This window comes from Diabrotica virgifera, chromosome 2 (genome assembly GCF_917563875.1).
Source record: "Diabrotica virgifera virgifera chromosome 2, PGI_DIABVI_V3a".
Lineage (NCBI taxonomy): Eukaryota > Metazoa > Arthropoda > Insecta > Coleoptera > Chrysomelidae > Diabrotica > Diabrotica virgifera.
In genome coordinates this window covers 28,400,793-28,423,159 of record NC_065444.1, presented here as the reverse complement: position 1 = coordinate 28,423,159, position 22,367 = coordinate 28,400,793, and the positions used below count along the sequence as shown (strand labels likewise).

At 34.1% G+C, this 22,367-nt stretch overlaps 1 protein-coding gene across 2 annotated transcripts in view; it reads right to left on the bottom strand.

The window, feature by feature from the left end:
• Nucleotides 1-22,367, bottom strand: part of LOC126880011 (fatty acid-binding protein, adipocyte) — a 104,989-nt gene that overhangs the window by 14,802 nt on the left and 67,820 nt on the right. Inside the window, exon 1 of one of the 2 annotated variants that reach the window (XM_050643525.1) lies at nt 13,858-14,203. The exons of the other annotated variant lie outside the window; for it this stretch is intronic. Coding sequence (XP_050499482.1) covers nt 13,858-13,936 — 79 coding nt within the window. The 5' untranslated portion in view covers nt 13,937-14,203. Of the gene's footprint in view, nt 1-13,857; nt 14,204-22,367 lie in introns of those variants that run through there. 2 annotated transcript variants of the gene reach the window in all.

Below are 22,367 nucleotides of genomic sequence, written 5' to 3'. Positions count from 1 at the left end.
TTTTATTGTTTTCATGTTGTATTTGTTTCTTGCTAGGAATAATTTATGTTTTTTTTGGATGTCCAAATATGCTTTTATTAATAAAATCATATGATGTTATTGTAAATATACAAATTTTTTTTGTACTGATCTTTCAACCTTAAGTACCCCATTTTGCCAGCCTTTCCCCTACTAAGAAAGCTAACGGGAAGTAAATGGGGTGCATGTCCTGGCGTCTTAAGAACAACTGCACAGGCACTGTGTTTCTCAACTGCTGAATATGCGTGCTCAGTTTGGGGCAGATGTGCCCACGCTAAACAAGTTAATACTGCGCTAAATGAAACATTCAGGATAGTAACGGGGTGCATGAAACCAACGCCACTTTCAAACCTATATAAAGCAGCGGGTTTTGCAGAACCCTCAACACGTAGGGGCGTTGCTGAACACATAGTGAAAATTAAACAGATTGCGGACGAGCGACATGCCCTATACAAAGCTCGAACACCACGAGAGCGACTCAAATCCAGGAAAAGTTTCCTTTGAACAGTGCAGGATGAACCGCCTGAGTATTTTCCTTTCCTCAGGTTCAATGGACCGACCAATCTCTAGACTTTAAAACTTGTAAAACTATGAATAGGATAAGAACGGGGGTCCAGTGAAATCGAACATGGTAAAATGTGGAAAAATAGATCAAGAAGATGTGAACTGTGACTGTGGAGAAAGGCAGAATATGGAACATCTTTTTACATGCAGAAACTGTCCTTATCGCTGTACCCTCGAAGATTTGTGGCTCGCCAACGAACACGGAACCGACGTAGCCCGACACTGGGCTGAAATTTTATGAATTACATGTCCGGACACGATAAAGTAAAGTAAGTAGTTATTGTAATTTATCTCAAATTAATGTTATACCTAATAGCAGAAATACTTTTCTTGACTTAGTTTTTTCTAGTTTATCTAATATAATTGTGTCGGAACCATCTGATCCCTTGTTTGACAAAAGTGTCCATCATACTCCAGTTTCTTTGGAATTGTTTGTTAATGTTAACTCATCAACTTTAAATTATGAAGAATACTTTTTAGATTTCAGAAATGGTGATTACTTTAGCATAACTTATCTTTTGGCTGAGATTGATTGGAAATTAGTATTCATCAACAAAAATATCAACGAGGCTATTGGAACCTTCTATGAAATTCTATACAATTTAATACATAATTTTGTACCCATTAAAAAATATAAAACATCCACATATCCTAATTGGTATAACTGTGATCTAAAATCGTTAATATTAAGAAAGAAAACTGCTCATAAAACATTCAAACAGACTGGTAGGGAAGATGATTATAATATATTTTCAAGTATTAGAACTCAGTGTAAAGAGCTTACGAATTCACTATATAAACGACATGTTCAGGAAACTGAAAACAATATATCTGAAAACCCTAGATCATTCTGGAAATTTATAAATAGTAAAAGAAACTCACATATGTTACATCAGTTATTAAGTATGATGATTATACTGGGGAAAATAGTCAAGAAATCGTTGATATTTTTGCGAACTTTTTTTCAACTGTCTACAATGATGCTGTAGTTAATCAAATTCCTATTTTTAAATTTGAGAAATCTGCGAATGTAAGCAATTATGTTGTTGACATTAAGGACATAGTTGATAAGATTCTGAGTAGCCCATGGAAGCTTACCAGGGGACCTGACGAAGTTCCATTGTATTTAAAAAAAAATGTGTATACACTTTGGCAGAACCAATACACCATTTATTTAACCTATCACTAACATCAGAGATATTTCCCGATTTTTGGAAATCTAGTTTTTTAAAACCAATCTTCAAGTCTGGTCAGAAAGATAAAGCTGAAAATTACCGTGCAGTTTGTATACAGTCAGAGTTACCAAAACTATTAGATTTTTTTTGTAAATAGAATGTTAAGTTTTGATTGTAAAAACATAATAATTGGTGAACAACATGGTTTTAGCCAAGGTAAATCCACAGTTACTATTCTCGTGTATTACACAAATTTTATCATTAACTCGTTGGAGTCTGGTTCTCAGGTCGATTCAATCTATGCTGATTTTTCAAAAGCTTTCGATAGAGTCAATCATGAGATCTTGATTGCCAAACTTTGTGGCTATGGCATTAGCGATAACATCTCAAATTGGATTAAACATTATTTGGCTAATCGTTCTCAAATGGTTAAATACGGTAGTTTTTTGTCAAAACCAATTCATATAACATCAGGTGTTCCACAAGGTTCTCATTTGGGTCCACTGCTGTTTAATATATTTGTTAACGATTTACAAACAGTAATTAACTCCGACCAATTTCTCTTATTCGCTGATGACATAAAAATCTTTAGATCTATTGCTTGCCTCTCTGATTGTGAATGTTTGCAGTTGTCCTTAAATCATTTTTCACGTTGGTGTGAAGTAAATGTTTTAAACTTGAATTTAAAAAAATGTTTTAAAATCACGTTTAATAAAACGCAGGCTTCTTTTAATAATAATTACACACTTAATGGTACTGTTCTGCAAGAGATACATCAGGTACGGGATTTGGGTATAACACTGGATAGAAAACTGAACTTTAATGATCATATTAATGACATAACTTCACGTGCCCTTAAAATGTTAGGACTTATCCAGAGAAATTCAAAGGACTTTTCAGTTTTCACGTTTAAAATATTATACTGTTCGCTAGTGCGATCAATTATAGAATATGTACTGCTGTATTATATGGTGTCCTTTTTATAATACCCAGAAAACTCAATTAGAAAAAGTTCAAAACAGATTTTTAAGGATATGTGGTTATAAAATGGGTTTAAGACGTGGAGATTATAATTACAGTTATATTCTTAATCAACTTAAAATGAACAAATTAGAGACAAGAAGAGCTGAATTCGAATTATATTTTTTACATAAGCTTCTAAATGGATTTATTAATTGCCCTGAAATTTTAGGTTTAATCTCATTTAATATACCTATGCGAAGAACCCGTAATTCTGACCTGTTTATTGTAGATTTTCATTCTAGTAATTAGGGACTTAATGAAGTTATTTCTGGGATGTTACGTACGGCGAACAATTACCAAACATATTTAGAATTATTTAATACTTCAACTGCATCATTTAAAACACATGTTAAAAGACTGTTGTAGGCTTAGGTATCTTACTGTATTTTATACATATTGTACAAAAACTGAAAAAGGGTTTAGCCCGTCAATAAATAAAAAATAAAAATAAAAAAAAATAAAGTTTAGTTATAGTATTATGCCCTTTTTTCTAGCTCCTTTTTAAAATTTTGTAAACATTTTTCGAAGTTCTATTCTAGAATGTGTCAGACTCCTCTAATTATTTTTTCTAGTACTTGGTTGAATAAGTCTGTTGACAGGGGTCTACCTATTTTAATCCTCTATTGACGTTAAGCTGATTTAAAAGATTTCCTTCTATCATGTCTATTGACTGTAATAGTTAGCGTCATTTTAACTAATTGTTTCAGTTTCTCTGGTATTCCTAGGGATTAGGGATCTCATTGCTTCGTATAGTCCGTTTGCGAGATGGAGTCGTGGGCCTGTTTAAAATCAATAAAGAGCATATGACAACCTAGATTTTGTTCATAACTATTGTTTTGTAATAATAATTTTAGCATAAAAATTTTTTTCGATTGTTGTTCTTCCTTGTCTGAAACAAGCCTGGTATTTTCCTATTATCTCTGTTTCGTAGGTTTTTAGTTTACTTCTTATCATTTTTGCTAATAACTTGTATACGTACTATTTTTGGTAGGAGAGCCCAAGCGGGGATTTTGAGTGTTACTCGAGTGTGTCAGAAAATCACATAGAGAAACTTTGTCCCATGCAAATTCTTAATACAGGGGCGTGCGTTGGGGACAATCCGTAAAAAAATATATCCTTAGAAAAACTCGAAAACGTCAGATTAAGACGAGGTAAGTTAAGTACATGAATAACTGTGTATATTTAAAAAATCTGACGATTTGAGCTAAGGAAATGGGTGAGTCACAAAGTTTCACATAAAAAGCCAATATTTCGCAAAATCAGCATCAGATCGAAACACTATGAAAAATACGTGTTCAATATTTTTCAGAAATCTATTAAATGATACCAAACATATATATATATATATATATATATATATATATATATATATATATATATATATATATATATATATATATGTTACAGTTCAAGTTGATTATCCAGTTGGAGTTGACTCCAACTAGTTGGAGTCGACTCTAACGGCTGGTTTCAGTAAAAGTTGATTATAAATATAAAATGAAGATTTATATTCAACATTTACTAGTAAAAGTAGACTCCAACTAGGAAAAGTATACTCTTCCCAATGCCATTTAGTAAAAGTTGATTCTGATTCACACAAACAGCCGATTCTAGAAATTAAATGTTACTGAATATGTTCAAATTAGTCTAGACTGTATCGTCGCCCCCGTTAGGTAAATTATTCCAGATCGATTTTTTTGCACAAACTTACTAAAAAAGAGGTCCTCTTCGACCAAATAACGAATCCACAGGGTGTCAGATGGTACTCTGGTCGAAAAATTGTTTAACCAATTTTTTTAAACAAACACAAAAAAAAATTATTTAGGACAATTTTCTTTACATCATTTGGGTCATTCGTCATTCGGAACAAAAGAGGTCTTTTGTGATTTTTCTGTAAAATTTTGTTATTCTCGAGTTATACGCGATTTAAAATTTGCAAAATACGAAAATGACCATTCTCAAGGCTTAATAACTCAGTTAAAAATTATTATTATGAAAGTCCGAAAGTCACCAAATAAAATTTTAACGACCCCCCTACAAGATACTGAAGAAATTTTTGTTATTATTTTATTACTAAGCGGTTATTTTTAATTATTAACAATGAGCGCTAGAAGCGTATTGACGCAGCTATTAATGTGAGTGCGAGTGAGATGCACCATTGCACCATTTTGACATTTAAAAATTCAAACTTCTGTCAAACCACAAAACTGTCAAAACTTTTTTTGTAATTTATAGCTCACATGTCATCACCATGACAAGTCGAAAGTTCTTCTTCTTGTGGTGCTTTCTCCTTTAGTGGAGGTTAGCGACTACACTGGCAAATCTGTCTCTGTCTCTGTTTCTGATATTTCTAAACCATGAAATCTGGCGCCTACCGGGACCCCGTTTTCCTTCACTCTTACCCTGGATGATCAGTTGCGTGAGGCGGTACTTTTCGTTTCTCATTATGTGTCCCAGGTAGCTAACTTTTCTGACTTTAATGATTTTTAGCAGTTCCCTATCTGTACCTATTCTCCTCAGAACATATTCGTTGGTGGTGTGGGTTGTCCAAGGTATTTTCAAGTCTCTTCTATAAAGCCAGAGTTCAAAGGCGTCCAACTTGTTCATCAGTGTTGTCTTGTGTCCAGGCCTCCGTTCCATACAAAAGTATTGACCACACATAGCAATGCAGAAAATGACATCTAAGGCTGATATTAATGCTACTGTTACAAAATAAGCTTCTCATTTTGATAAACCCCTGTAGGGCTACCTCTATTCTCGCTCTTGACTTCTTGTTTTTAATCAAGTTGATTGTTAAACCAGCAACCAAGATATTTGTACTGGCTTACGTATTCAAGCTGTTGGTGTTTCACATATTTATTGGAAGAGGTAAATTTTTGTTCCTTGATATTCTTATAACTTTGGTTTTCGCAGTATTGATCTTCATCCCCATTTTTTCACAACTCTCAGTAACCCTATCCAACAGTATCTGCAGACTATGGTCCGAATCAGTCATTAATACTGTGTCATCTGCATAGCGGATGTTATTTACTCTCTGACCGTTTATCCTGATTCCTTCCGAAGGGTGCGATAAAGAGTTCGCAAATATTACCTCAGAGTAGACGTTAAAAGTATGGGTGATAGCACACAACCCTGTCTAACACCTCGTTGTATTTCAATTGGCCTTGACGTATTACCATTGGTCTTTATGATTGCTGTCTGATTCCAATAAATAGCCTCCATAATTTTAGAATCTCTTTTGTCGACTCCGATGTAATTCAATCTTTCTATCAAGGTCTTGTGCTTCACCCTATCGAACGCTTTCTCAAAATCTATGAAACAGATAAAAAGGTCTGCTTGCTGATCTTTGTATCTTTGTGCCAGAGTTTGAAGACAGAATATTGCTTCTAGTGTCCCCATACCTTTCCTGAAGCCAAATTGTTCTTGACCGGTGACCTCATCACATTTTTTATAATATATTATGTTCTGTATGATACGCAAGAAAAGCTTCAGAATGTTATTTAATAGACTTATAAGGCGGAAGTCCTGGCATAATTTGGCGTTCTTCTTTTTAGGCAGTGGTATGAAGACTGATTCAAGCCATATTTTAGGGATAGTCCCTGCATTGTAAACATTATTAAATAGTCCAAGAAGAAGGTCTAAGTTTTCCTCGTTGATTAACTTCAATAGCTCAGCTGGTATTTCATCTTTTCCTACAGATTTGTTGTTTTTTAGTTGACGTAGAGCATATTCCACTTCGGACTTTAGTATTGGAAGACCTTCGTCGTTTTCGGTATTTAATGTAGGAGGTTCTCTGATGTCATAGAAGAGTTCCTTTATATAGTCTTCCCACATGTTTATTTGTTCTTCAGGGCTTAAAATCAGTTTGCCTTCTGCGTTGATTAGATTATTTGGTCCTTGTGAGTATGTCGTGCCTGTGAATTCCTTGAGTTTCTTATACAGGTGGAAGTCATCATGTTTTTTATATAAGTTTTCGATTTCTTCACATTGTTCTGTTATCCATTTTTCTTTTGCAATTTTTATTTTTTGTTTAATGGTTCTATTTAATGCTTTATACATTGCTTTGTGCTGTTTGCATTTTCTTCTTTCATCCATTAAATCCAATATTTCCTCTGTCATCCATCTTTGCTTCCGTGGTCGCTGTTTTGTGAGCATTTCAGTTGCCGTTGTAAGGGCGTGTCTGATTTCCACCCGAAGGCGAAAGTTAAGGATGTTTAATTATATGAAAGTGTGCTAAAAAACAGTGCGAATAAGTAAAACCCATTTAAAATACATTGTTACTTCAGACACACTTTAAACTCTTCATGTACTGCTATCTATATTTACAATTTTCACACAATAAAACCTTTACATTTTTACATAATATGAGATAGAGTAGATAAAAATTATTTTTGTGGATTTGGTTAACAAAAATTGGTTAAACAATTTTTCAACCGCGGTACCGCGTGACACCCTGTGTATTTGTTATAATGATTGTTATACGGATGTATTTCTTTGAGTAAGTTTGTGCAAAAATCGAATCAGAATAATTTACCTAACGGGGCCGACGTTACAGACTATACTAATAAGTAGTTGAAACGGTCAAAACAAAGAAACGCACACTCATCAAAAATGCACTTGAGATTCTCGTATAATCAACATTTACTGAATCGATCCAGGAAGAGTCAACTCCAACTAGTAAAAGTTGATTTAAATTTTTAAAATCAACTTTTACTGCTCGTTTCAGTTGGAGTTGACTCCAACTAGTTGGAGTCAACTCTAACTGAGAATCAACTTGAACTGTAACATATATATATATATATATATATATATATATATATATATAGAAATAGTGGATGTGTGAGTTATTCGTAAGGGGATTTTTCCACATTCTCTATTTCATTTGTTTGATCAGGGTGTCTGCGTAACTTTGCACCATATGGGAAACTTTTTTAATATCAATTTTATGAAAAAAAGTCATTCATTATAAAGTGCTCTGCATAGTCTAAAACCTAAGATGCAATCATCAGATATCAAATTTTGTCAACAGTATACGAGGTATGTCAAAAAATATTAATTTCGCTCAAGAGCAAACTACCTTTATACTTCAAAATATCAAAAAATTTTATTATGAAAAGTTATTTGTAATTAAAAACCATATTCAAATATGCAATAACAGTTTTCTACGTGAAAAAAAAATTTCTGAGATTTTCCTAAATTACCGATTCCGAACATCATTTTTATTTATTAGACATGTAATAACTCTTTTATTAATAATTTTAGGAAAAAAACTTATTCTTCATAAAAATCTGTGCATGGTCTAAACCTCAAGATAAAACCATCAGTTTTCCAAGTTTGTTAATTTTATACGAGGTGTGTCAAATAATATGAATTTAGAAAGAATATAGAAAGAATTCTTTCTAAATTCATATTATTTGATACACCTCGTATAAAATTAACAAACTTGGATAACTGATGGTTGCATCTTGAGGTTTAGACCATGCACAGATTTTTATGAAGAATACCTTTTTTTCCTAAAATTATTAATAAAAGAGTTATTACAGGTCCAATAAATAAAAATGATGTTCGAAATCAGTAATTTAGGAAAATCTCAGAAATTTTTTTTCTCGTAGATGGCTGTTATTGCATATTTGAATATGGTTTTTAATTACAAATAACTTTTCATAATAAATTTTTTTGATGTAGTTTGCTCTTGAGCGAAATTAATATTTTTTGACATACCTCGTATACTGTTGACAAAATTTGATATCTGATGATTGCACCTTAGGTTTTAGACTATGCAGAGCACTTTGTAAAGAATGACTTTTTTTCGTAAAATTGATATTAAAAAAGTTTCCCATATGGTGCAAAGTTACGCAGACACCCTGTATAACAAATATTAAACACGGAGGGGGTGGGGAGTAACTTTCAAATTTTAAACAGGAATCCCGGCCGCGATATTTCGCGAAATGAACATCAGATCGAAAAATTGAAAAACATGCACAATATTTTCCAAATATCTACCGAATGAAAAGGTGAGGTGGGGGGGGGGGGGGAACTTATAAATCTTGAATAGGAACCCCCGTTTTTTATTGCAGATTTGGATTCCTTAATTAAAAATGAGTAACTTTTACTCGAATTGTGGATAAATGGGGCAATAATCGGAAAAAACTATTTTTGGAAATGGAAAATTAAATTAAAAACGGAAAATACCCACTAAAATGGAAATCTTAACTTAACTTTTTTTGTCCCCATGACGCTTTAATAACTGCAAATCTAGCGCCCAAGGCTCCTCCACCTATTTTAATAGTGCGATTCCTATGTAATTTTCGCAAATTTATTATATTGTTATGACAGTTCCGTAGATTGTTCCTACATAGAAAGAGTCCCTCGACGTGAAAGAAGAAGTAGTCACGTACGAGAATATTCTGGATGTCATGGAATAACCCAGAAATGTCTGGTGACATCTAGAACGTCAGAAAACTATATAAACATTATGTGTTTGACATTCTATAGTTCAGTTGTAATTGAGTATTTAAAGTTGATAGTTGTCATTGAGTTTGTATTGTAATTGAAGTAAAATAAAGTATTTTAAAGAAGTTGTAACATTGGTGACAGCGGTGGGATTGAAGACATAACTACATTTTGAATGGTTAATACGAGATCAACAGAATTTAAGAAAGAAATGGATAAGTCCGGACCCCCAGAATGGTTTTTACAAATGAAAGCAGATGAAGAGAAACGTAGGCAAGAAGAAAATATAGAGGAAGAGAAGCGTAGACAAGAAGAGAAAGAGGACAAGGAGAAGCGTAGGGAGGCGAAGGAGCAGCTTAGACAAGAAGAGGAGGAGAGGCGTAGAAAAGCAGAGGTAGAAATGATAAATAGTTTAACCCAAATTCATGAAAATTTTCAATTAGAGGTAAGCCAACTTAATAATAGAATAGACACATTAGATGAAAAACAAAACTCTTTAGTCAATAAAATACAGCAACAACAAAATTCTTTAGTTAATTTAGAGCAACAACAAAACGATTTAAAATCTAATTTAGAAAGACAAATAGTTGAGTTACAAACCAAAATTAATACCCAAGCTTCATTATCACATATTTCAGTAACTAATATCGACTCTGAACAAACAGCCCCTTCATCTTCGATAGTGTATCCAGGTACCGTCAGAACGAGCAAAATCTTAAAACCACCGACATTTGATGGCCAAACAGCATGGGAAACTTATCGTTTTCAATTCGAAGCTGCAGCTAGAGTAAATGGCTGGAATGAGAACGAAATGGCAGCTTCCTTGGTGGTGTCGCTTCGAGGTCAGGCAGCGACCGTTTTGCAATTTCTTCCCCAGGATGCACCCAATTATACCTCTCTCGTACAAGCTTTAGAGACAAGGTATGGCCAGCAACATCTGAAGCAGGTTTTTCAAAGTCAGCTGAAAGTTCGATATCAAAAACATAATGAGAGCCTGCAAGAATTTGAAGCCGATATTAAAAGATTATTACATTTGGCATATCCTCAGGCACCAAGAGATTTTCTGGAACAAATCGGTATACAGGCTTTCATAGATGGACTGCATGATATCGAAATGCAACAGGCTCTGCGATTACAACACCACAAAACGCTAGATAAAGCACTAATCTCAGCTCAGGAGTACGAAGCGGCGAAAAATATTTCTAGATCTCTTCCACAATTAAAAGAAATAAGATTTACAGAAAATAAGCAAGTCACTACCACAGATAATGAACAACTAGTTTTATCCCAGATATTAAGCTTACTACAAAATATCCAACAAAAACCTCGAAATGAAAACAGAAGATGTTTTAACTGCGGAAGAATGGGACATCTAAAATCCAATTGCAGAAGCCGATCCCAAGCACGAAAAGAAGAATACAAGAATGAGATCAGAAGGTCGCCTAGTTCGACATCCAGAAGCCTGTCGCAAAGTCTCACTAGAAATGATGGTAGATGGTCACTAAGAAACAGATTTCCCACAACTGACCATAGAAAGGAAGAAAATACACTGGAATTTGAAGTTAGCCATTTGAAGGAACAACTAGCGATTAGTAAAAATAAAATAGAAAGATTAAGAGAACAGGTGACAATATTGCAAGAAGAGTGTAAGGTAATTCAAAATAATGCAAAAACTACACAGTCCAATCTGGAAAACAAATGTCAAAAACTGATGAAAGAGAAGAATGTGTTAAATAAACAATTGCAAGAATACCAAAATGCATTAAATGAATTACAAGTTCAAAACCAACGTCAGCTAGCACAAAAAGAGAATGTAACCGAAGAAGTTAGTCTGCGGATGACCACAGTTGAACAGCAAGAAAATAATGACCAGATTTCTCTGGAAAACATTAAGAAGAGTCAAAAGAAAGATAACGACTTAAGAGTTATACGAGATTGGCTTAAAAATGGAGTAAGACCTCTTTGGCAGGAAATATCTAAATACAGTCGAACTATAAAGGCGTACTGGGCTCAATGGGAATCCTTGCATCTTTCGAATGGTTTGTTATATCGGAAGTGGGAAAGTTCCGATGGAGTACGTATAGTTCAACAGGTGGTACTGCCAAAATCACACATTAAAAGTGTGTTGGAAGAACTTCATAGCAGCCTGTCTGGAGGACATTTTGGGGTAAAAAGAACACTGGCCAGGGTTCGAGACAGATTTTATTGGATCAATTGTCGCCGAGATGTAGAAGAATGGTGTAAGAAATGCGACTTATGTAACGGTAGAAAAGGCCCTAGAACAAGAAGTCGTGGTAAAATGGCACAATATCTTTCCGGAGAGCCTTTTGAACGACTTGCAGTTGATATTCTCGGTCCACTTCCAACGACAGAGAGAGGTAACAAGTACTTAATGGTTGCAATGGATTATTTTTCAAAATGGCCTGAAATTGCACCTCTTCCTAATCAAGAAGCGACGACTGTAGCAGAAGCATTCATAACACACGTCGTATCAAGACATGGAGTTCCTTTAGAGTTGCATTCTGATCAGGGACGAAATTTTGAATCCGAATTATGGCAAGAATTAATGAAAATCTTGGGTATTAAGAAAACTCGAACTACGCCTCTCCACCCACAATCAGACGGAATGATCGAAAGACATAATAGAACTATTTGTCAATACCTCTCAATGTTTGTTGCTGATAATCAAAAAGATTGGGATACCCTAATACCTCTATTCCTGTTAGCCTACAGAAGTTCTGAACATGAAGCAACCGGTTATTCTCCATCAATGATGATCACCGGAAGAGAAATGAAGCTTCCTCAAGATCTTATTTTCGGAAAATTGCCTACCTGTGAAGAAGAACCTTCATCCCTGACGTACCTAGAAAGCTTAAGAGAAAAACTGGAAAAAGTCCACGAATTTGCTCGTAAAAGTTTGAAGCTTCAAAGTGATAAAGCCAAGTCCAGGTTCGATGTGCAAGCTACAGGGACAACTTTCGAAAGAGGTGATCCAGTATGGCTATACAATCCCACACGCAAGAAAGGACTTTGTCCGAAACTTCAACGAAACTGGGAAGGCCCGTACACCGTCTTAAAGAAAATAAATGATCTGGTCTACCGCATCCAGTTTTCAGCGAGAAGTAAACCCAAGGTAGTTCACATTGAGAGATTAGCCCCATATCATGGAACTGATCCACCCTGTTGGCTTCAACCAGACCCTGATAGACCAGTTATTCGGAGCGAATAACTATAAAGGAGGGAGCAGTGTTATGACAGTTCCGTAGATTGTTCCTACATAGAAAGAGTCCCTCGACGTGAAAGAAGAAGTAGTCACGTACGAGAATATTCTGGATGTCATGGAATAACCCAGAAATGTCTGGTGACATCTAGAACGTCAGAAAACTATATAAACATTATGTGTTTGACATTCTATAGTTCAGTTGTAATTGAGTATTTAAAGTTGATAGTTGTCATTGAGTTTGTATTGTAATTGAAGTAAAATAAAGTATTTTAAAGAAGTTGTAACAATATAAAGATATATTAATATATTATATAAACATAAACATTCATTATTCAATCTTTTTAAATCAGTCCGTTGTTTAAAATGGAAATTTATTATAGCCCCCAGGCACATATTCTAGAAATTCAAGTTTACATGGATTGGCTGTTATTGAATATAGAAATAATCTGTTTTAGACAAATTACCCTTTTATGAAATTGAGTCTAAAAACTAAAATACAATAGTACAAATCAATAAACGTAGGTACGTAAACTTTGGTGCAAAACATAGATTTTTTAAATATCTTTTTTGGAGTAAACTACATCTGTAAAGAATAAATTATTCCATTTCTAGATCAGTAGCTATTTTCTAATAGGTCTGAATCCCGCGTATGAACAAAAGAGTTGATTAATAGCAAGCTGAAAATTTGTTAATAGCTTAAGAGTGTCTAGTCGGACAAACTTTGATATACGGGAACACTGGAACAGGGGAAGTTTTAATTGTGGAACAGGTTAAAAATTTGGAACGGTCAGACCACGGAAACGTCACATGCATTTTGTCCGACAGAACTTCAAATTGATTTGTTACCCTTTCATTAAACTCTCATGCAAAAATCAGGCTGCTATTTATCACCAAATGGGTATTATAATGAGTGGAACACGTAGAACATGTCAAATGACAGGAATTATGACAGGTGATAAATAGCAGTCTGACTTTGCATGAGAGTTTAATGAAAGGGTAACAAATTAATTAGAAGTTCTGTCGGACAAAATACATGTGACGTTTTCGTGGTCTGACCGTTCCAAATTTTTAACCTGCTCCACAATTAAAACTTCCCCTGTTCCAGTGTTCCCATATATCAAAGTTTGTCCGACTAAACACCCTTAAGCCATTAACAAATTTTCAGCTTGCTACTAATCAACTTTTTTTTCATACGCAGGATCCAGACCTATAAAATATACCTAATCGTCATGAATCAAATACTATTATTATGAAACTTAGAATGTTTTTACAACGACAGAGTAATAAGAAACATAATACTGATAATAGTAATTCAGGAATTGTATGTAATACCTGTTTAATATTTCTTAAACCGGCAAGCCTTTCTAATTGATACAAAAAAGGTTAAGAGAAATCGTTTACCTAGTTTTTTCATATATTCGTCGAAATTCTCGCTTTTGTCAAGCTTGTATTTCTTTCCCAGGAGTTCTGTTAAAGTCATCTTGATTTGCCGGCTGTACACAAAAACTAATTAAGATTCACTGTGATCAATTGACCCGTTCGATCTTTGAATATCAACTGACAACAACTGACCTCTGGAACTCCAGCGCGATGCTTCAACTAAGCAATAGCCGTATATGCTTTAAAATACCGGGTCAGGACGATATCTCTGGTTTGTGTTGTATACGTTTGCACTGTATGTCGTTCAGTTTAGGTCACTCACGTTTTTAAAGGCAAAGGCGTATTGTTGACTTGATAGTAGAAAACTAGTGCGATAAGGATGGGTACGCTACGTGTTATAATATTTATTTTTTATCATGCAGCTTGTTTTTTACTTTACGGGGTTCATTCAAAAGGTTTCTTATAGACCAGTCTATCTCTGAAAAAATCATTGGATTCACAATCTTATACAGATCACAGGTCTACAAAAAAAAGTTTTTGAAAGATGTTTTAAATTTGACAAGTGATTTTATATAATTTTGGTGCGCTGATTCCAAATCTGCAAACCAATTTTTTCTATCACCAAGATATTTTAGCAAATTAAAAAATAAAAAAAAAACACTAAATGTGCTTATAAATACTTTTATTAATATATTTTAAAAATAAGAGTAATGCTCAAAATAAAGAAAACTACATATTTTGTATGCACAACTTAATGAAATCTTTTCCTTTTCGTCAAAAAACTGCGTTTGGTAGAATTTTTTCTATAAATTTTGTCAGGATTATCACGTTGTAGCATCCAACAGTAGTCTGCCATCATGGATACGCTCCATTTACCCTGATAACGTATTTCCATCTGCTTAATGTCTTGGTGGAAACGTTCCCCTTGCTCTTCGCTAACAGCTCCAAGATTTCCTGGAAATTGGTCTAGATGAGCGAATAAAAAATATACTTTTAAACTCATATTACATCCTAGAATACGAAAATTTTGTAGCATTTGTGTGAGAATGTTCTCATAGTCTGGAACTTTCTTATTTCCCAAGAACTTTTCGATAACTTGTTTAAATAAAGTCCACGTTTTCTTTTCGATAAGCGTCATAGAATTTTTGAAAGTTTTCGTCTCTGCATAAAAATCTAATGTCGGGACCAACAAAAACTCCTTCTTCTAATTTTGCATCGGACAACTTGGAAAATTTTGAACAAATATATTTAAAACATTCTCCGTTTTTGTCAATAGCTTTAACAAACTGTTTCATCAAACCTAATTTTATATGCAGAGGGAGCAATAAAATTCTTTCACGATCAACTAAGGCATTGTGTTTTAATGTTTTTACTTCCTGGCGTAAGGTTTTCTCTTGTAGGCCATTCTTTTTGGGTCCAATGTTTATCTCGTGCTCGGCTGTCCCATTCACAAATGAAGAAAGGATATTTAGTATAACCTGACTGTTGCCCAAGTAGCATACACAGAATTTTTAGATCTCCACAAAGCATCCAGTTATGGTCTCGGTATTTAATTTTTTCTAAGAGAAGTTCCAAGTTTTCGTATGTTTCTTTAAGGTGAACAGAATGAGCGACCGGAACAGAAGCCAGTGTATTACCATTGTGCAGTAAAACACCTTTTAGACTACTTTTGCTAGAGTCAATAAATAGTCGCCATTCTTCCTTTTCATAAGAGGCAGCTCCTAGCTTAATAACTAAGTCGGAGATATTGTTACAATATACTAAAGAATCCTCTTGAGTAAAATATGGACTCAGGTCCTTTTCTCAATTTCTGTAGAAACTGGTTGATGTACCTGGAGCCAGCAAATTTTTATCACGAAGTCTAGAGGCTAGAAGTTCTGAGGCATCTTTGGGAAGTTTTAAGTCTCTTATTAAATCGTTTAATTCAATTTGATTAAATAGTTGTGGTCCTTCTTCTGCTTCAAAAGTAACGTCGGGATCTGTGGACTCAAATGCAGACTGTGCCGAATCAGATGATAACACATTCTTTAACTCCTTTGGTGGAATAGGTATGGGTACATCAGGGCCATTCCTTTGGTGGAATAGGTATGGGTACATCAGGGCCATGAGAAATAGGCCTAATAGCAAATTTTAGGTTGGGTATTAAAATACTCTTTTTTTCTTACAATTAAATCCCTTTAAATCGCAGGAGCAAAAGTAGCAATCATCAGAATGGTTTTGTGGCTCACACCGCACCATGGGAACTCCAAAACTCAATGACTTTTTTCTTCCTTTTGTCCAACTTCTTAAAGCTTCTACTCAAACTTTACATACAATATGTGGTGCCCAAGATTTGTCTAATTCTCCTATTTTCACTCCAAAATAGGCATGATACGCATTAAGAACAAATAAGGTTATGTTATGTCTTTGTTTTGCAACCACAAAACTGCCACAAACAAAATCAGTCTGCATTATTAACACAATGTCTACTTTCCATAGCTCGAAAAAAGAATAGAATAACAAATAAATAGCGAATAATAATTCGAAACACAGCGATAAACCTCCTCGAACTGCTAAAAACAAACAACTGATTTTAATGCGTTTATTTACGACTGGGAGAGGTGCAGCCGCGGTATTGCACCATTGCACTAGCTCACTAATTTTACAGTGTTGCCACAATTCAGAATTTTATTAAACTATTTTAGGACAACTGTTTGTGCCATATATATTTACACTAAAAACCGTTTTTCTAATTTTATATGTAAACTTTTCGTATAATCAAGGAATTTTTATAAGATCTCGATTTGCGAAAAATTGGAAGGTGATAGAAAAAAACTAATGTCAGTTTCGGATTCAGGAGGTCAAAATTACTTAACAAAGGATGTTTATTTTAAAACATCAAATTCACTGTTGGCCTGTGTATTTTTTGAAGGTTCTATTAAGAGAGGTAGCTGATGAAAAATCTGTGAAGACGTATAGCTGATTTTGCTGTGTCTTTTTAAACAATCGTAAAACGTGAAAAAAAAAATAGTTTTTACCTATAAAACGTTTCTTATGCATTTTAGAGAAAACTAGTTCAAACAAAACTTGTAGATCATAAAAAGTTCTTTAACATTAAGTTTCAAAATTAAAATACATTATAAACAATTGACCGACATAATTGTACCATCATCAGTGGCGTTACAGCCCATGGCGTTAAATCATTCTCTAAGTTGTCTTGGTACTTAAGTCTCGGTCTTCATCTTGCTCGTTATCCTATCCTATCGGCCCTCTTCGGTCAAAACCTTTTCTGACTAGGGCATCTTCCTCTCGCCTGATTACATGCCCTATCCATCTAAGGCGTGCTACCCTTAATGAATTTTACAACGTCAGGTTCTCCAAAACTTCTATACAACTCAAAGTTGTAACACCTGCGCCACAAACCTTGTTCTTTTATCCCTTCATGTATTCTTCTTAGGATTTTTCGCTCAAAACGTTTGAGCAGATCTTGGTCATTCTGTGTAAGTGACCAAGTGTCTGAACCATATGTTAGCACTGGTCTTCTTAGTATTTTGTAGATAGTCAATTTAATTTTTCTAGGTATTTTTGAGGCCATCTGACTTCTTAAGCTGTAGTAACACTTATTGGCGAGCACTATTTTTATTTGAATTTCTTCACTGACATTGTTAGAGATAATTGTAAAAAAAACCTTATTTTTACTTACAGTGATTTATAAATGTTAATATAGTCGATTCGCTAAACTCAGACACCACTTTCTAGTTATTTTAGTAAGTAATTTTGCCAATTTAGTAAAATTGGCAAAAAAAATTAATAAATAGTTAATAATTACTAAGTAGTTAGTAATTTTGCCAATTTTCACAAAATTGGCCAAAAACATAAAACTGACATACTAAAATCACTAGCCAGTTGTGTCTGAGTTTAGCAAACCGACTATACCTTGTTTTTTGTATAGAGACACATAACTACTCAAAATTATGGCAGTTAATGAGTTATTACGGAGTTATTATTATTGCTGAATTTCAAACAGATCAATCAAATAGTGTATGTTATTAAATTTGTTTTTCTCAGAGAGCGGTTATTTAAATAACACTGTTCTTGCTCAAACAGTTACTCTACAAACTGAAATAGTTTGGGGCAATAGAGTTAGGGGCAACTGAAACGGCAACAGAGTAGGTATATTGGAAATACCAAAAACTACTAAACGACAGACATATCAGCAAAAACACCAAAATTAAAATACAGAAAACAGCAAAAGAGAAGCTAAGAATAATAGAAAACAAAATCCTTAAAGAATTCTTGGTCGAAAAAAATCCAAGATTTATGCCTGGTTGCACCAACAGATCTTAAGCTCCAGCTTAGCTAAGCTCTACTTATAGATAGGGCCTCCTTGAGTATCCCTTACGTTGCACCATAATTTTAGATTCTTACCTTATTATCAATTATATCTATTATTATATTATGGTATTCTTATTGTAAAATATTATAATTATATTATATTAATTCTTATGATATTCTCGACTTAAGCCTAAGGGTGTCGCGAAAAAAGGTCGCCAACAATTGGTCGAGCGAAAAAATGTCGCGCACATTTGAGCGCGTATCAAAAGGTCGCCGGCGAAAAAACAGCGCCGACGAAATAAGGTCGCGTGCAATTGATCGCGCGAAAAAAGATCGCGTCATGTTTTACATTATTAAAACCATTCAATTGGTTTTCAAAAAGGTTCTAAAGAAATTCTATTTGCATACTTTAACTTTATGCATTATGAGCCGATTAGTCTTGGAATTCCATCTAATTACTTTTTAATGTATTTTGGATGTATAAGAAGATGGGAAAAATAACGTATATCTAAATACTTTTTAATGTATTTTGGATGTGTAGGAAGATGGGAAATATAGGAGAATGGGAAATTATTTCATATGGTATTTTCAGGTTATTCAAGTGAATATACTTGAAAATTGAACAATTTTTAACATGAAGAAAGTATTTTTTTTGTTCTACGTGAATAATTTTAATATATGGATCTAAATTCAGAAAGGTACTTTCCTTCACACTTTTTACAGGCTTAGGACTGTCAGCAAAAAACTGGCGTGTTTAAAAGTGTTTGCTCTTCCTAATCGGATATCGTTAAAAATGTACAGTAATAATAGTTCTATTTACAGTATATATTACATACAAACGAATACCAGGTACCAGTTTACCTATTTTTGGTATTTTCAGAGACCGGTAATTAGCATAATTGGTTCTTAGTAGAAAGTCGTTATGCAGATTAGTGAAGAATAAGTAGTTTAGATAAGGGCACCTTATTGTGTAGGTATTTATTAGGAATTCCATGAAGTCATTACGATAAGACATTATTGGAAATGCTAAAATAAATATTGTACAAAAGTTCTTTGTCTAATTGTGCGTTATTCACTAATGTGGTAATTATTATTCCATATTCGTGAAACGTACTTTTATTACTTTTTAATGTATTTTGGATGTATAAGAAGATGGGAAAAATATCGTATATCTCATTATTCATTAGCTTGTCGATTTGTCAAGATGGTCTTAACTTACGTAAAGAGTCAAAAAGGTGCCAATATGTTGGTGTATAATGGATATATCCATAGAAAGGAAAAAACGATTGATCAAAAGACAATTTGGAAGTGCGCTCAGTACAATAAGCATAAATGTACCGGGAGAGTTCACACAGTGGGAGATGAAGTAGTGAAAAGTACAAGTCACAACCACGTTGCCGATGCGTCAATATTAGAAGCAAAAAAGGCTTGTAACAGAATGAAAGAACTGGCTCATCAAGTTGAACTAACAACACAAGGAATCATAGCTACCGTTTCACAAGAAGTATCTGTGGGTGCAACTGGGCAGCTACCTTCTATTTCATCCCTAAAGCGAACTATTCAGAACACACGCCAAAGAGTGGAAGCTATTCCGGCAAATCCAATAAGCTTAACAGAGCTTATTATTCCGGAAGAATACACCAGAAACAATAACGGCGAACCGTTTCTTTTATTTGACAGTGGTCCAAACGAACAGAGAATTTTAATATTTTCCACTGAAAGAAATTTAACTTTGATGGCGAGCTGTGAACACTGGTATGCCGATGGAACATTCACATGTACTCCTCTATTGTTTGGTCAGCTGTATACAATACATGGCGTACAGTATAGCAACGTTATTCCAACTGTTTTTGCTCTACTTCCTAATAAAACTCAGGCAACATACACTCGACTCTTCCATGAATTAAAAACGTTACGACTAGGTTTACGTCCTACAACAATAATGGTGGATTATGAAAAAGCAGCAATTAATGCTTTACAACAAGAGTTTCCTGAAGTCAGAATCCGTGGATGTTTCTTTCATTTCACACAATGTTTGTGGAGAAACATGCAAGGTACAGGACTGCAACAAGTTTATACAGAAGACGCGAATTTTGCTCTACATCTGCGACAATTGGCAGCCCTAGCCTTCGTACCTGAAGTAGATGTTGTTGCAACATTCGGAGAGCTACTGGACAGCGAGTTTTACACTCAAAATGAAAATTTACTAACACCTTTAATAAACTACTTTGAGGATGTATGGATAGGCAGATTGGATCGACGACAACAAAGAAGACCGCCAATGTTTCCAAGGAATCTTTGGAATTGCTTCGAATTTATAGAGGAAGATCTACCGCGTACTAATAATGCTGTCGAAGGTTGGCACAACAGCTTCTCCTCGATATTAAATGCAGCACACCCAAATCTATGGAAGTTTATTACGGGGCTAAAGAAAGAAGAGAGTTTAAATCGATTAAAAGTGGAGCAATACATAGCTGGAAACCAACAACCTCAAAAAAAAATTTATAAAGATACAGCGCGGCGAATAAAAACGATTTGTTTGCAATACGGGAACCGGCCAAATCTAGAATATTTAAGAGGAATTGCCCAAAATTTTCAACTGCAAGTATAAAAAACTAAAAAACAATTAAAAAAAAATTTAAAAAAAACAAAAAAAAAATAAAAATTAAAAAAACACAAAAAAATAAAAATAAAAAAAAAATAATAAAAATTAGAAAAAAATAAAAAAATTAAAATTAAAAAAACTTTTAAACACGCCAGTTACTAACTGCCAGTCCTAAGCCTGGATAAAGTGTGAAGGAAAGTTAAAGTATGCAAGTCTGTTATTAATATAAATGTATTCTTTAACTATGATATCTTCAATAAGTACTCACCAGTGACAATGTATTAATGAAATTGTGCCTGTTATATAATTTTTAACCACAATATCATTATTTTATTTGGGAAATTTTATTTTAATAAAGATGGTAGCCCTTAACCTACCCTATCTATATGTAGTATATACCCTGTAAAATATATTAAGCTTATATTAAAACTTACTCTTAAATAACCAAGGGTAAATTTTGCGACACTGCCAAGTCGTGAAATAATACCTCTAGGTACTTTCCCTACAACATTTACAGTTAAAATTACCTTAATTCGACCATTAAATTGGTCGAACATTTTACATGATCAATTTCAAATAGGATTATTTACTTCCAATTATTTTCCTATTATTTAAAGTGGAAAATAAAACTAAAGTCATTTAGAAGTCAATATTGGGTTGACGAAATATTTTTTACCAATAGGTTAAAATGACTAATAAGAAAATATTTAACTGTTTGGGTCATTATTTAACAGCAATCCTTTAGTTCTATTGCATCATCTAAATCTGACCTAAGCCTGGATTAAGTGTGAAGGAAAGTTAAAGTATGCAAATGAAAACATATTTTCTGACGCGATCTTTTTTCGCGCGATCAATTGCACGCGACCTTATTTCGTCGGCGTTGTTTTTTCGCCGGCGACCTTTTGATACGCGCTCAAATGTGCGCGACATTTTTTCGCTCGACCAATTGTTGGCGACCTTTTTTCGTAGATCCAAGCCTAAGATCTGTTGGTGCAACCGGGCATTAGAGTTTAGACGATTATTTAACGAAGAGATAAATAATGAGGTAAATGGAAAAGATAAATAGTCAGACATAAAAGGCTCAAAGGTTGAAATGTCTAGGGCATGCACTAAGTAGTGAAGAAGATACATTAATAAAGAAAATATTAAAATGGAAACTAACAAATACAAGACTTAGAGGGAGACCAAAGTGCAGATGGGACAATCAGGTCAGAGAAGATAAATAAACAGAATGAAGAGACCTAACTCATCATCATCATCACGTAGCGCTACAAGGGTGTTCATTTTTCGGAGATCTGATCATGTTATCTCTCCATCGCATTCTGGGACGTCCGAGTGGTCTTTTGCCTGTAGGAATCTCCTCCCATACCAGTCTTACAAGTCTCTCGTTATGAAGTCTGTGCACGTGGCCTGCCATCTTAGTTGCTGTGATTTAATTTCTTGGACAATATCGGTGTCATTGTAAAGTGCTTTTAATTCGATGTTGGTTCTGATCCTATACTGGTTTGTGTTAATGTCGTGGTTAGGTCCGAAAATTTTTCTAAGTATTTCTCGTTCAAAACGTCTGAGCTTTTCTTCGCCTGATTTGGTCATGGTCCACGTTTCGCAACCA